Source organism: Rhipicephalus sanguineus, chromosome 9 (genome assembly GCF_013339695.2).
Source record: "Rhipicephalus sanguineus isolate Rsan-2018 chromosome 9, BIME_Rsan_1.4, whole genome shotgun sequence".
Classification (NCBI taxonomy): Eukaryota; Metazoa; Arthropoda; class Arachnida; order Ixodida; family Ixodidae; genus Rhipicephalus; species Rhipicephalus sanguineus.
Window position 1 is genome coordinate 67526560 of NC_051184.2, and position 15392 is coordinate 67541951.

A 15392-nucleotide genomic window follows, 5' to 3' on the forward strand; every position below is an offset into this window, starting at 1 on the left:
GCTCTGTAATACCCTTCCAAGTTATCATAGAATTATCTTACTGGTGAACTCCACTGCCTCGTGAATCTCATGCCACAAAAATTTCGCGAATCAGTCCAGTATAAGCGGAGTTATCCCATGAGCGTTAGCTCTTTCTCCTTTAGTCAACACAAGTGTGCTGCAACCTACATGAGGGTGTATGGCAAGGGAATGCTACAACAAGTCGCATTGGCATTGTTCTCAGAGGGTGAGTGCCCCCAAAACAAGCCTGGCCAGAAGCGTTCAGTATATCACAATGTTTCATTTCCCACTCAAAAATCCCGTTTTTTTTTTTTTCTTTGTTACCAGACAAGAAGAGGTTTCATTTCATTATGAGGCAGCCATGCAAAATTATACAAAAAGCATATTTATTGGCAGCCCACTAAGTTAGAGGACGGCCGACAACTTCTTCAGATCCTTTAAGAGCCCGTCATCTGTTCCTTTTCACCGATATAGCATGCACTACAGAAGAGCAAGGCTTGTTGTAAACATTGGTGAAATGGGCAATACAGAAGAATGAAAAATGTTAATGGAGGGTCTATTTGGAGAAAGCTCCGTTTGTGCAATTGTATTCACATTTTAAGCCAAGCCTTGCTGAACACCAGCCAACACAAGCCTCGCGAATACATGTACCTACTGGTACTCCCGTGATGGTACAGCAATTGTTAAAGGGACACTAAAGAGAAAAACGATGTTTCTCACATTAGTAAATTTCTGTTTCACAATTCTGAAATCACCACGCCTGCTGTGAAAAGACATTTGGTAAGTGAGAAAATGCGCAAAAAGAAAACGCAGGTGGCGACTTCATCTTGAAATTCCCACATCTAACGCGTTGTCATCATAGATTTTGACGCCGTGTACTAGGCCCTTAGTAGTTTATAATCAGTAAAAATGAAGTACAATGTCCTCCACAGGGGCCATAGACCATACTAAGTTTCAGGAAATTTCGTTGAGCCAGTGTCACCAAAATAAGAATAATACACTTTGAAATCCATGACGTCATGTGCAGAGATTTCAGTGCGAAATTTAATAATGAAACCTTGACCTTGACTTTCTCCTCTATGAATAAACCTGTGATGGTGAAATTAACATTAGAGTTCTCAGAACACAATCTATCAATCTAAATCAGTTCATTGTTTGACTTCAGTGTCCCTTTAAGAAGCTCTCATTGCCACAGGTGACAGACTTACCCCAAGGCACTATTGTATCGTAAGTCCTTCATTCTAGTCCTTGTTTCCTGCATTTTCCAGATTAATTACAGAATACCAATTCGATCAGTATTTCAATACTTCTCAGCAGTGCTGTAGAAAACCATGTTCCTACAGCCATCTGTCTAAATCAGCCCCTGCGTCCCAACAGCGGCAGCAGTACCACAGTGCAAAGGCACTACGGTTAGTCTGAACCACGTGCGCCTCTTTTTATTTTAATGCCAACCAAGGTCACAGGACAAAGGAGTGTTTTGCTGACTTAAAATGGCAACAACTAACACAAATCAAATCTGTGCTTGAAAGCAGGTTGGCCCAGGCAACTTTCACAGTTCTAATCCAGTCACACCGGAACTTTCCTATACATGGCTTGCACGTGACGTCACAGACAGGTTCTCTGCGCTTGTTCACAAACATGGCGGCCACGTGACTTTTTTATCTCATTACAGTGTCATTTCAGCGCATTCTTTTGTGCTTTCCCCGCTTTCTTCTGTTCGCCAGCCGCGCCGAGGGGGAAACACAAAGGATTGGAGGGGGCATCGGAACTAATCTGTTTCTTGCTCCGTGCCTTCGAGCAAGAGTTCACCCTGCATCTCAACCTGTTTGGTCACAAAGATGGCGGTCACAGTGACGTCAATGCAAGCTATGTATAGGGATGAAATTTCTTGATTGTGACTGGCTTCAGTACACCAACTGCACAAGAAAAAAAAAATTTTAATGGAGAAATATGATCTTGATCACGCAAAGTCCTGAACGAGAAGAGTGACACTGTGCGACTGGAGAATGGACGAAGCGTATTTATAGAGTAGTGCACCGGCATCACACGATATGACAAACAGTATTTCCCAACGAACAGAGCACAGGACAGCCATAGGAAAAATGGGAAGAGATCATTATTTTTCCGCAAGAAGTACCTTCTCACGCTTAAGTCACACCCCGCCCAGATCGAAAAAATTGAAAACGATAGGTAAAGGACAACGTGACATCAAACACAGGGAGGGAAAGCGACAAGACGGGTGCCCCTTGTGGGCGAGTCCATGAACAGTGCTCGTCTTGTGGTGCTGTCCTCTACCTATGGAACCATAACAGCTAGCCCAACTTTAAGTGAGGACTGTTCAGTACTTTTTAACGTCCCAGCGAGCGAGCACAATCTTGAGAAGCCTGTTCGGTGGCAGCTGTCGCAGCGTCTGAAACATGGCGTCCAGATTTCCGTGGACGCACTTGGATGCGAACGCGGCCTGCAACACTTGACCGAGCCTGTTCAGGGCCAGTTGGGCCCCGTGAGGCGAGGCCGTGGCTAGGCCTCGCTTCAGGGTCTCGGCCACTTGCACGACGTAGTGACTGGGCAGGAAGGGAAACACTATGGGGGCACGCGGAGTCACCTGACCCGCGCGGATGAGCATCTCGAGCAACGCGTAGTGGAGGTAGGAATAAAGTTCGGCGTCTTCGGGACGGGAGTCCGCCTTGCCCAGAGGCGCCAAGACGCACCAAGCGACTAGACCGGGGATGAAAGTCTGCAAACACTGGGTGTACAGGTGCGGTGGAATGGCCTCCATGGGTGTGAAGCAGAGCTAGAGGCTGGGCGCGCACCCAGGAGGCGAGGAGGTCCACCACTTCGCGGGAAGGGTTGGTGGGAGTCATGTGAGTCAGCGAGGTGGCGAGGCTGGCGCAGAACAGTGGAGAGATGGTTGCCAGATCCTTGAGCATCTCGGCCGAACTAGGGATTAGGCTTAGGTAGTCGCCCACCACGTGGCGCACTATGTGCAGCGACGGCTCCGAGGTGCAGCCGCACACGTGCATCCAGAAGCCGACGCAGTTCAACACGTTGTGGTTCTTGAGAGCGATGGAGAGAGAGACGAGGCGGGAGAGGAGGGGAACGCGTGACTCCATCACGCTCGCGTCTGCCGACGGGAACAGGATGAAGAACACCTTCTGGCACATGTCCGACTTGGCGCTATGGAAGGTGCTCGCGATTATCTCGATGATCTGTAGCTCGCGGATGGCGGACAGCTTGCGCGCGCGCGGCCGCCGCTGAGACGAAGCCTGCGGCGTCATTCGTCGTTGCTCGTAGTCCTGGAAGACAAACTCCTCCGCGATCTCCTTGGCTACGTGAGCGTACGCCGGACTGCGGCCCTCGTTGGCCAGCAGCTTTTGAATCTGGTTCAGCGCATCGACGACAACTTTTGGAAACTCGATCTTGCGTAACGAAACTCGAACGTCCGTCATCGTGTAGGCTATCTCGACGTCGAAGCAGTACAAGATGGCGCTTGTAATCAAGCCCCTAACCCATGCGCTGTACTTTCTTCCCACACTGGAAGAAAACGCGGCCAAACACAGCACTCACAACCGACGGGCAGCTCTCGTACACTAAACTTCTTCAAAACTAGTCACTATCTACGCGAACAAAACAGCCCATCACTCGGATATCGCCATGTTGTTTTGATATCATGGTTGCCACGGGCTGCTGTTGCTTGAGCCAAGGTGGGCGGCACACTTTAGAGCGTTCCCACAGACCTCTATGAGGTAGCTCCATATTATCGGAAGTTTATCCTAAAACTCTACTCGATGTCAACCGGCGAGCAGCAGCAAGCTACTCAGTCATGTGTTGTTTAAACAAGTTACATTACGCCATTAAGAAATAAAAGCTCGCAGTAGGGCAAAAGTATGGCCTTCAAGATGTTAAAATGACGCGCTTCGCCTGCAACATAATATTAAAGGCCACAATAACGCTGATACACGGTGACGCCTTTATCAGCCCCTGAGTCGTGCAAAACTTAATGCACAATAAAAAATATGTCGCAGTGTTACGAAGTCTATTCTTGAGACCGTAGCTCCGGTAACAATTACACATCTCAAAGGCTGTGTTCTTGATTGCCTACATTCCTGCGAGCCGTAGCCAACGTCGCAGTCTGTAGGAAGCCAACGCAAGCCTTAATCCCTTGATTACTGCGTTTCTTGAGTCTCTCCTGCATTGCCTGCATTTAGGCATTTGAACTGTTGCTCGTTCGCACGGTGCAGCCGACTTTTGCCTCATTACAAGCTCCTTGGCTCGACCGTGCCTTGCAGTTGTCAGTTCGCTAACCTTTACGCAAATGTGAACCTAGCTTTCGTGTAAGTACGAGCTATGTGTTTCTGCCTTTAACGACGATGTTTGTGTTCGCTACTAGCAGCTAGGAAAGTTAAATGCTTGGCTTTATTGCCTGACATGCGTATCAGACGACTTTCTCAGCTATGATGTCATTCCCGGAAGCAACAAACCATGACCTTGACCACGAATTTTCCGTCGTAAAGTATTCTTGTGCCGAGTGCATGCTAGGTTAACTGTTAAGCGATGGATCAAAACGACTGCGAATCAAACCCGCAGTTCGCGTTTAGGTGCCCACTGTAATGCCGTTTACTCGTTTAAAACCACAACGGTAGACCTATAACAGCGCTTCTAAGCGTCCCGATTCCCGCGGTTGTCGCCTTTCGGTAGTTCAGATTAGCGCTTCAAAGACGGACTATCTGGTTCCATGAACTCTGCAGTCATGTTTGCAGCGTAAACTTACGTGTACGTGTGTGTATGTGCTGTGTTCGCGCTGCGGACATAGTCTCAAGATGAGGGTTTTTCGAATTTAGACGGCGCTCATGGTACAACGCTGATTTTCCGCACATTTTGAACTGCAGTTCAAACTTCGAAGATGTTAGAAGACATGGCGTGCACACACTGACACGAGAGAAGTCAAGACACCGCAAGCTTCTCTCTTGTGTCAGTGTTTGTACGCCCTGCCTTTTAAGATGAATACGTACCAACTAGCTCAGATCTCTGTTATTCCAAGTTCAACCTTGCTTGGCGTAACCCTTTGCTGTCCTCTTCGTCCCCGTTTCTGACTGCTAGCGTGAAACATATCGAGTTTTACAGGACGCGACTTCTCGCACATAAAATCACCGGCCAACGGAGGTGCGTGCTAAAGCTCGAAAAGCGCGAAACGTACACTTGTAGTTTCGGATTCACGAACGCTATCGCAAACCGCGCATTTAAGGGCGTTGGCCGTAGTATGTGTTCATAGGTTGGATGAAAATAAAGGCATACTCATGATTGGCCTATACACACAGAGTGTTAAGTTTCGTCAGCATGGAATCGCATTTGTCGTATAATTTTGGTGGCGAGGCTGTCCACTACAGCCAGTGTCTGTCGCAGCTTTCTTGCACAGTTAGAAAAAAGAAATCCGGGCCTGTGCGGAATACGCAGTACGGTTATCACAGTGAAAGTTGGAGGAGCAGCATTTCTAGAGCCTGTTTAACTCCCTCGGTGGGACTACTGCAAGTACCCACTACAAGGTACCCACCACGCTCTGAACGATAATTTTGCAAATAGGGAAGTGCCCACTATGCTGTTATTCTTCATTCGGCGAAGAAGCAAGATACCCACTTTGCATCTGTAAGGCGTTGCGCACTTTGTCGATGCTGTGGCTGATGATGATAAAAAAATTATGGCTGAGCCCTTTGTAATGGGTGGGAAGCTTTAAACTACCCACACATTATGCAGTTTCCATTGTGTGATGCATGGTGTTGTTGTACTCTTCTATGATGCTATGTCACATCGAAACGCCTGCCTGACGATGCCTGTATAGGGTCTTTTTGCAAAGGGGCTTCAAGCACCGGCATGATTCTGTGGTGAAATACTTGACTGGCACACAGTGGCTGGGTTCAAATCCGGCTTGGAAACATCTTTTTTTAATAATTGTCCACGTTAGCTGTGACGGACACCAGCTGCGGGAACAGACAACAAAACCGCCAAAATCGGCTGTTGTGATCTCGTAACAGCTTTCGCTGTAGAACAGAGTTGGAGCTGGAATCGAAGCCAGGCCTTCTGCATGGCAGAAGAGTATTCTACCACAGAGCCATGCCGCTGCTTTGACACCACTTTGGGAAAAGACCCCAGACAGGTGTCATGTTGGGTGAGGAATTGCGTTAACAGATGTAATACTGTGTGGCAGAAGAGTAAAATCGTGCCAGGCATCACACCCTGTGAATTGTGTAACGAGTGGAGGGTTTAAAGCATCCCACCCATTACAAAGGGCTCGGCCATAATTCATCATAATCAGCCACAGCATCAACAAAGTGTGCAGCCATGTAGGTCTGTGGATTGGCTTACAGATGCGTAGAGGGTATCTCACTACTTTTCAGAATGATGAAATATGGCGTAGTGGGTACCTCGCAACTACACTTGCAATAGTTGCCCCAAGGGAGTTTACAGGCAGTTTGACAGAAATACTGTTTCAAACTTGAACAGGACATCAGCACTAAGTTGAACATGAGCATTAACAACACATCAGCAGGTGAATGGAAGGCTTTCGCTTTCACATTCTTAAAAGTTACTCAGCATCCTCCAAACTTCTCATTTCCTTATAATAATATCAGTATCGCTATCCATCGTTGAGCTCAACCACTGTCCTCATCGTGGCGTGATCCAACGTTAAGTGCTACACTGCTAGGCACACTCTTTTTTTCAGGTGCCGACATCTTAACTGAACTACTAGTGTACCATTTGTGGTGTAAGGCGTGTCAGTATCCCTTTAGCGTATGGAACCTAAGTTAGTATAAAGATAAAATATTTGTCTTTAGGGAAGCACTCTCTCATTCACCTGACTTCATTTTAAAGCATGATGGGAGACCAGGTTAGGGAACTGCTGTAAGCGCACAGTGTGCCAAACTGGGCCAGTCAGGTTGCCGTTGTAACTCATACGAGTTAATGAAGGTATCAGACACAAATAACCTTGAATATCTTCAAATTTTCCTTTCCACAGAGTTGGCTGCTCTCGTACGCAGAGTCAAGATGGCGGCCGCTTGCTCCTCGCCGCCTTGGCACCGAGTCGGGGACTCGCCGAGTGCCAACACTGCAGGTAGCCCCTCGAAACTGGGGCCTACCGATGCTACGCCGGATCGGCCATCAAGCCGCAACACCAGCTCCCCCGAAGACAGCTGCGCCATTTGCTTGGGACAGCCTGAAAACAAGTCGTTCACCGACAGCTGTTTTCATCAGTTCTGCTTCGCCTGCCTTGCAGAGTGGGCCAAAGTCAAAGCGGAATGTCCCTTATGCAAGCAGCGGTTCAAGAGCATCATCCACAGTGTCCGCTCGCTCGAGGATTATGACCAGTACTTCGTCAGCGACCTGCAGCAACCCCCAGCGTTGACGACGCACGTCTACGAGCGAAGGTTTCGCTTCCCGACCACCATGACCGCCGAGAGGCGCCAGGAACTGGAGGCGATGGCGCAGCGGCGCGAACGCGAGAGGCAGGCCCGCCACTCCTCCGCGACTCGCAGAAATCAAAACCGCTACCTCCCCCGGGGTGCCACGACGAGCGACGAGAGACTTCACCTGTACCTGCTGGACCTGTGGGCCGTTCCCAGCACGTCGCACTATCGCGAAGCGTCGCCCGAGTTCTACCGCGAAAACCCGGCTTGCACCCACCGCCTAGTCCCCTGGCTCAACCGGGAGCTGAACGCTGTGCTGCGGCAGAACCGAAGCAGAGTCGTGGCTGCCATGGACCACGTGATGGCGCTGATCCTCAATTTCGACATCAGGCACCCTCAGTTTGCACGCAACATGGAACCTTTCCTCCGCGAGCACACAGAGCACTTTGTCCACGAGTTCTATCTGTTTGCAACTTCGGTGTACGACATGGCGGATTACGACACTCACACGGTGTACAGCTCGCGCGACGCAGCGTGCTCGCGCGCCAACCCTGTCGAGCGGTTCAGACGGACCCTATGGGAATCTGAACAGGCGGCTGCCGCAGCGACGCGTGCCGCACAGGTTGCCGAACGGCCCCGCTCACCCCAGCCGGGCCCCAGCGGTATGGCGGTCATGAGGGAGGAGGTGGTCACAACGTCCGTGGACAGCGACGGCGACTCCGACAGCTCCGACTGCATCGTGGTAAAAGTGGTCAAACCGGCCAGGGAGCGAACTCCCGTAGTGATCGACCTACTTTCAGCGGACGAGGAAGAGCCGGCGTCGCGTGACAACCGCCAAGCAGGTCCATCCAACCAGGAGGCAGGGCCGAGCACTTCAGGTGGCCCATCGGAAGACCGCAAACCTCACGAGCACCGTGCCGATACCGACTCGTCCTCGAGCGACACGGCTGACGAGTACCCTCAGAGACGGCGCGCCCAACGTCGCGCTACGAGTGACTCGTCGTTGAGCGATGTGCGTGACAAGCACCGACGGAGGCGGCATTCACACGCACGAGAGCACTCTAAGACGGCACGTGACAGGGGACAGTACTCAGACAGGCATGGCTCTTCCTCACGGTCGGGGCAGAGGCAGCAGAGAGATGAGCAGCGTGGTGCGGACTGGAGTCGCAGGAGTAGCACGTCGTCGGATGAATATGGCCACCCACCGCCAGCACAGCCGAGAAAGCTGGTCAGTGTTGTCGGCGCTGTGAGCATTGCCAGTAAGCCACGCGAGGCATCGCATCACGAGCGCCGTCATTCCCACCACCGTCACCACGAGCACAGGTCTAGGAAAAAGTCGACTCGGAAGCATAAGCACAAGAGGCGCAGTTCTTCGCGTGATTTTTAACCATTTGGATTTGTGCACATATGTAAATTAAATGATTTTTTTAGATATACCGGCAGTATTTCTTTTACTGGCTGCACATTATTCTTCATCATTATTCGCTACCTGCATGTATTATTCAGTATCCATTTGTGAAAATTAGGCTTGTGTGAATATTTGAGCATTTCGAATATTCGAACAAATATTACACTATTCGATTTCGCTTCAATTTAAATTTAAATTCTTGGAAATTTCGAAGTATTCAAAATCAACGAGTAGGTGTATATTAGTCCGCATGTAACCCCCCCCCCCTGTAAGGGTGGTTTCACTGCAGTGGAGGGGTGCTATACCGTGAATAGACCTTTTCAGAAAAAATCCTAACTTCTGCAAAGCCCCACTTCAAAGTTAAATGAATATATTATCCTCGCATCGATTCATCATTTTTCAAGTTTAAAAGCTTTTTATACCTGCTTATATGCTCTAGGTATAGTAAATTTTAAAACGTAACATATTTTACAGGTATCGCTTGCATTCTACTGAAAGTCAAATCCTGCGACTATTCAAAGTTGCTTCCATTTCCTTTGAACCAAAAAGAATGACATTTGCGCATGCCTTGTTTCAATTTTCAAAAATATTGTGGGTCATGGCAAACCTGCTCATTTTTTTTATAATATGTGATATATAGTATTTGATTCAAAATTATTTGACCAAATCACTATTTGCTTCGAACCTAAATTATACTATTCGCACAAGCCTAGTGAAAATCACTTGAGCTCATGGCACTGTTTGTTGGCCTGCGTTCAACAGCTGTTGCCTCTAACGTAAGGTTTCGGGTCACAAGATTGTTCTCTCGTGGAGTCGTTTAAACACTTGTTCACTGAGACGAGATGCATGTTCAGCCTAATGGTAAACGATTGCTGTAGATCCAATGTGCTCTGTTGTAATCTACATATGCCAAAGCCCCTTCACGACTTCGTCTTTCACCCACCGCTCAGACATGACATGTCTCTTCCTGGGCCCCTTCAACCCACTCTCAGTACTGGGGTACAACGTCCATGATTATTTCCTTCCAAACTTGTTTCCGATGCCTTCCTTAGCTCGGCTATGACCTCAAGTGATGTGTAGGCTGGGAAGAATTTAAGTATAGACTGGAAGCCTAGACGAGAAGTGCACACCCTGAAGTCACTCTGCCAACTGAAAGTGGCATAATGAAAGTTAGTTACGATCATGTTGGATCTGCTGTAATACTTTCTAACACATATTTAAGCCTGACCTATTCAGTTAGCAGCAGGAGCAGCCACAGCCAGCAAAATCAAGAGGATCGCAAGGAAAGCTTTGCCTAAAAATGCAGGATCCTCCACACACTCATTGAGTATCTGACGCCTAGAAAACCACAGCCTGATAGATTTCTCGCATGTCAAAGGACACTCGGTGTCAATTGGCGCCATGATTTCACTTGTCCTGATGCTTCTTCCTCTTCCCTCTAAATTACCCTTCGTCTCTGTTGTTGTGGAGCACTACTTTATTCTCATCCTTGCTGGAATTATATGGAACTAAGCTTTTCGCGGTGGTCATTTCAGTGGTTCTTGAAGATGTCTTGCAATGTACAATCTTCATAATTTCTTGTCAGCCACAAGTGGTTGTGAGAGCTGCACATGAAATCACAAACCTTGTGCCCCCTTCTTTTATCCATGTGTGACCTTCGAAATTTGTGCCTTATCTCTTGGCTTTAAAGGGACACTAAAGAGAAACAATGAATAGGTGTAGATCGATAAATTGTACTCTGAGAACTCTAATGTCGTTAATTTCGCCATCATAGGTTTATTACTAGAGGAGAAAATCAAGTGCAAAGTTTTATTTTTAAATTTTGCTCCGAAAAGTTCCCGCGTGACGTCACAGATTTTAAAGTGTATTTATCGTATTTTGGTGCCATTGGCTCAACAAAATTACTTCAAACTTGGTATGTTAAGTCCATGGCCCCCTCAGAGGACAATGTACTTCATTTTTACCGATTAGGAACTACGTAGTCCCTAGTAGGCGCCGTCAAAATGTGACGTCACTGCGAATGGTGTGGAAACTGGAAGGTGGCGTCGCCACCCACACTTTGTTTTTATGTGTTTTCTCGCTTACTAAGCGTCTTCTCGCAGCAGGCGTGGTGTTTTTGGTATCGTGAAAGAATACTTTACTAATATGAGAAAAATCATTTTGCTCTTTAGTGTCCCTTTAAAGGACACTGAAGGGGAAATAACATTTTAAGTCAGAGTGAAAGGTCAATGCTCTAAACGTCTGAAATGCCAGTACTATACACATTAGCAGTGAAGTAATCGAGCAACTAAGGTAAGTGTATGACATAAGTTGCGCCGCCAGTGAAACATTCTGGAATACGAGCCTGATGACTTAGTAGGGCCTCAGTGTAAATAATCTTAAAGGAGTACTGACATGAATTTAAAAATTTTTCGGATTGTTGCTCTAACTGAAAGCACGGGTGTCGATAACCCTAAAAAGAGTGTCTTGGTGCCTGGGGATGCATTACATATCTTTTTAATACCGCTTCTTTCAACCAGCAGTTTCGGTTTCGGTTTCGAGAGGGCGGCTTCGTAGTGACGTGTCAAGTCGGCCCTTGACGTCACGGGCAGACAGCAACCCACGAAATATGCACCTGCTGTCCTTTGCTGTCAGTCGAACGTGGTTCATGATGAGTGAACTGTCGTCCAGTGCCTCCGACAGCGATTTCTGTGATTTAGGCTGCATGCAGGACCCAGATTTCGCAAACCAAGTGAGCCGACTTGAAACGTCATAGGGCCCTCCATGCGGTGAAGCTGCCTTGCAGATGCTGGGAGATGAAAACTTTAAAAATCAAACTTAAATATTTATACGTGTTTCCCGGATGCGGTGTGGGGAGAGCGTTAACACTACATGCCAAGGAAACCAAAAACGTCCGTTTTGTTGCACTTCAAAATCGTGTCAGTACTCCTTTAAATACTCAAACTACCCGTGGCAAAAAATAACATTTCAGTGCATTACAAAACGAAATAAAGTGCAGCTTGTGCATATCAGTCTGATTCATAGATAACTTCTTGATGTTACCCGTGAGAATGGCATAAGTTCCATTTTCGTGGGGCTGTGCTCCACTAAAGCCCCTTGTTTCGAAGCATCGGATGTTAGGCACTAAAGGGTGGGCATGGTCAATGCTACGTCAGAAGGCCGTTCTTGGAGGCGGGGTGGTTTCAATTGCAGTTATAGTATGCATACCATTAAAACATGTTTTTCTTTCAAAGTAAGTGTTTCCTTGGCATGAAAAAAGCACTTGAGCTTTCTGGAACGCTATTTCAACAATCCACACCGACTTAATTTTTGCCTTTAGTAGACCTTTAAGGAGGCACTAATTAAAAACACTATTCTGCAAAAACATATTGCCGAGCTGGTTAATTAGAATTTGTCATGGAATGTGTAAGTGCGACTGAGCGAGGATGTTGGGATAAGCCCGTACACAGCTCTTTATTTTTGCGTGAAACAAGAAATGTAGGCGATACCTTATATTTCCCTTGTGTTTCTGCTCATTTGGCTCATATTGATCAGTTTGTGTAAAAATTAAAATCTGTACATGAAAGTGCTCTGAAAATTTGCCTGTTCCTAGATCCTCATTCAACTGCGCTTACACTGTTGTGAAACTATCTTACCCGTATTAGTAAACCACTATTCTGCAATGCCAAATAATCATGCTGCGAGAGGATGCTTGGTAAGCTGGATAGTGCATGGGAAGATAATTCAGGTGGCGACATCACCTTTGAAGTTTTCCGCGTCGACTTATTACGTCTATTTTGGCAGCATTTGCTAGGTCGTATATGATATATTTCATGATTTTTGTTGCATTCGAAGAAAGTGACAGACTTAACATGGCAAGTTTCGGGAAATTTTATTGAGCCAATGCGGCTGAAATACTGAGAAACATTGAAACCTGTGAGGTTGTACTGGTATTCAGGTGTCGGGGTTTGAGCGCAAGGGTTGAGAATGAAACATCGACAGTCATTTTCTCATTGAAGAATATACCTATGAAATTGAACTTGATGATAAACTTCTAACTTAATTTAACCCTTTGCGACACAGTGTCTTCATTTGGAGACACGACTTACTTTTGCCACTCCTGTGCACTATTGGCAAGGAAGATACTGCAAACAATGAAGTAGTGGTAAATTAAGCATTCTTGCTGCCTAAAGTTCTTTTATATCAGCGCTGGTTGAAATATCTTGTTATACTCGATCCCTTTGATGCAGCACCATGTTTGAGACGGACGTGGGGCGTTTTGGCAGGTATTTCAATATATTTATTTTACGCTTTTAGGGATGCTCACTGCTAACAGATAACTATCGCATGTAGTTTGAGTGGGTTGTTGAATTCGGTTTATGAAGAAATTAGCATTGCTGATTGCAATAATTTGATAATTATTTATGTTGTAATTACAATTACTTTTGGTAATGGTACACTCTAATGTATTCTAATAATCCCACTTGCTTTAAATTTGGTCTCCAGAACCTTGGCATCAAACTATGTAAATTTCACGCATTTATAGACAGTCGATCATAATGCGTGTCGCAAAGGGCGTGCTGAGAGCTTGAGGAACAAGCCGGAGAGAATGCATGCTAGCCTCCCTTTAATGTCGGTTGGGTGTGTTCGACATCGATTATCAACAGACCGTCATTGTATGGAACTTCCGTCATTTCTTTCTTGAGTTGCCATTTTACTGTAGTGTAATCTTGAAGGCCCATTGCGAGGTTGGCTGGGAGCCATGGGCTTACTTTGAAGACTAGAATGTGAAGGCTGCATCCTAGTGCCGCTTTGTGTGAGTTGAAGTGAGTGGCAGCTGCTTCCAGGGCCCACTTACGCACAATCTTGAAATCTATGTACAATCGATATTAGAGCTTCTTTTTGACTCTGATTACTCGTTCCATCAATGAGACGGCTCCCAGATAGTGTCAAGCGGGAAAATGCAGCTTCATGCCAGCTTTGTTCCATCGTCCTTTACTCGTGTCTATGGTGTTTTGTTTGGTCTATCCACATTAGAATCGTTCCCTTTTACCCGGTTGACTCGGCAAGTTGTATATTGCGAAATGGGACTCCATTGTAAGCATCTGAAACGTTACCAGTTTTCAAATACTCGTCTCTTAAAGCAGTTCAGTGACAGTATTGTCTCCTTTCTTGACTTTTACATCCACCATTCCCATGCATTCGTGAATAGCGACCAGAGCAATGAAGCTTAGAATAACAGAGAGTTGAGCTAGTTGGTAAGTATTCGTGTTAGACAGGGCGTGCAAACACGGCCGACACAAAAGAGAAGTCGAGACCACAAACGCTGGTGTTTGTGGTGTTTTGACTTCTCTCTTGAGTTCGTGTTTGCATGCCCTGTCTCTTTAACACAGCAATGACAGTGTCTTTATGACACCATTTTTTTTGGTCTTTTGGAGTTCAGCAAAATCTAGACATACGACTTCAAACAGCATGGCAGAATGTTCCATAAAAATGTCTTGTTGCTGTGAGGTCTTACTCACCTGGGACTTAAGACGGGCTCTTTGAACATTTTGTCCTACGTCTTCCTTTCCATGATCCCATGTAAACTCTTCTGACACTTTCTTGTTGGCTTTTCAAGTGTGTCCACTAGACTCGGAGGCAGTCATGATAACGTTTCGTGGGCGCACTGGCAGCCGGCAGCGGATGAAGAACGGAAGAGGATGAAGAGCATCCTGAGGGCTCCCTCACGCTCGGCACGCTTGCCGGGACAGGTTGGCAGTCTGGTCGTGGCTTCTGATTAGTGAAGCTGTTTTGTTCTGGTTGACCTCCATGCTGAGGGCTCTGGCCGGCCACTAACCCTGAGCCCGCACATTGAAATACGCCGAGTACACTTCACTACGTAACGTGAAGTCATCTGCGATGTAACTGCATATCTTCAGTACCCGCCAAAAACCCGGGTAGCTGACACTCCGAAGCGGGCTTTTTTTGCGCATGCAATCAATCTATACGGAGCATTTTCATCCAGAAGCTTCTCTCCCGGTTGAAAAGAAATACGGTTTGCTGAATTTCCAGCGCTCATCTTGCAAGTCTGCTTGTTAGTTTTGTGAAGTTCATGAGGTAGCTAACTGTGCAATTTTCAATTTAAAAAATAATAAAGTGACATCTATCTCTAATACATACGGAGATAATGCATCGCCTTTTTCTCAGCTGTTTGGCAAGTTTCTTGTGTTTGTGTAAACAGTAAAAGTGGTACCCTATGATTTTCAGCTTGTGCATAATGGACTCTCAGCTTTCTGGCACGACACAGCACTGGTGCTGTACTGAGAGGTGTCTGTGTAAAGTTCGAAATGACGACGAATGGCAAGGAAGAATCAGCACTGGGTCTTATGGAATCGTGCCATGTCATTGTAGACTTGTTCGCATACATATGGCCAGCATGAAAATTGCTCCTTTTTTTACTAATAGAGACACGCACTTTTTTTCCGATAGCACAGCCTATTTTCCAATAACAAGGCCCCTGTAGTGGGGTCACAATGTCTTTTTTATTTTAACAAATGGTCGGCGCTTGTTATTTCCCATCGGCATAGCCAGGTAGAAAGACTCCTCAGACATGACCAGCTAGG

The 15392-nt window shown here is 46.7% G+C and overlaps 2 protein-coding genes across 2 annotated transcripts; one reads left to right on the plus strand and one right to left on the minus strand.

Moving 5' to 3' along the window:
• Positions 1-310: 310 nt before the first annotated feature.
• Positions 311-3661, minus strand: LOC119405284 (integrator complex subunit 15-like). Its single transcript, XM_037672101.2, is given in 2 exon segments — positions 311-2794; positions 2796-3661. Coding segments are annotated over 2 exon segments (1110 nt in total). The 5' UTR covers positions 3450-3661; the 3' UTR covers positions 311-2338.
• A 477-nt stretch (positions 3662-4138) lies between these two features.
• Positions 4139-8842, plus strand: LOC119405285 (E3 ubiquitin-protein ligase Topors). The gene is made up of 2 exons (XM_037672104.2): positions 4139-4334; positions 7013-8842. The coding sequence occupies exon 2, from the start codon at positions 7042-7044 to the stop codon at positions 8785-8787; it is 1746 nt and encodes a 581-aa protein (XP_037528032.1). The 5' UTR covers positions 4139-4334; positions 7013-7041; the 3' UTR covers positions 8788-8842.
• Positions 8843-15392: the final 6550 nt, after the last annotated feature.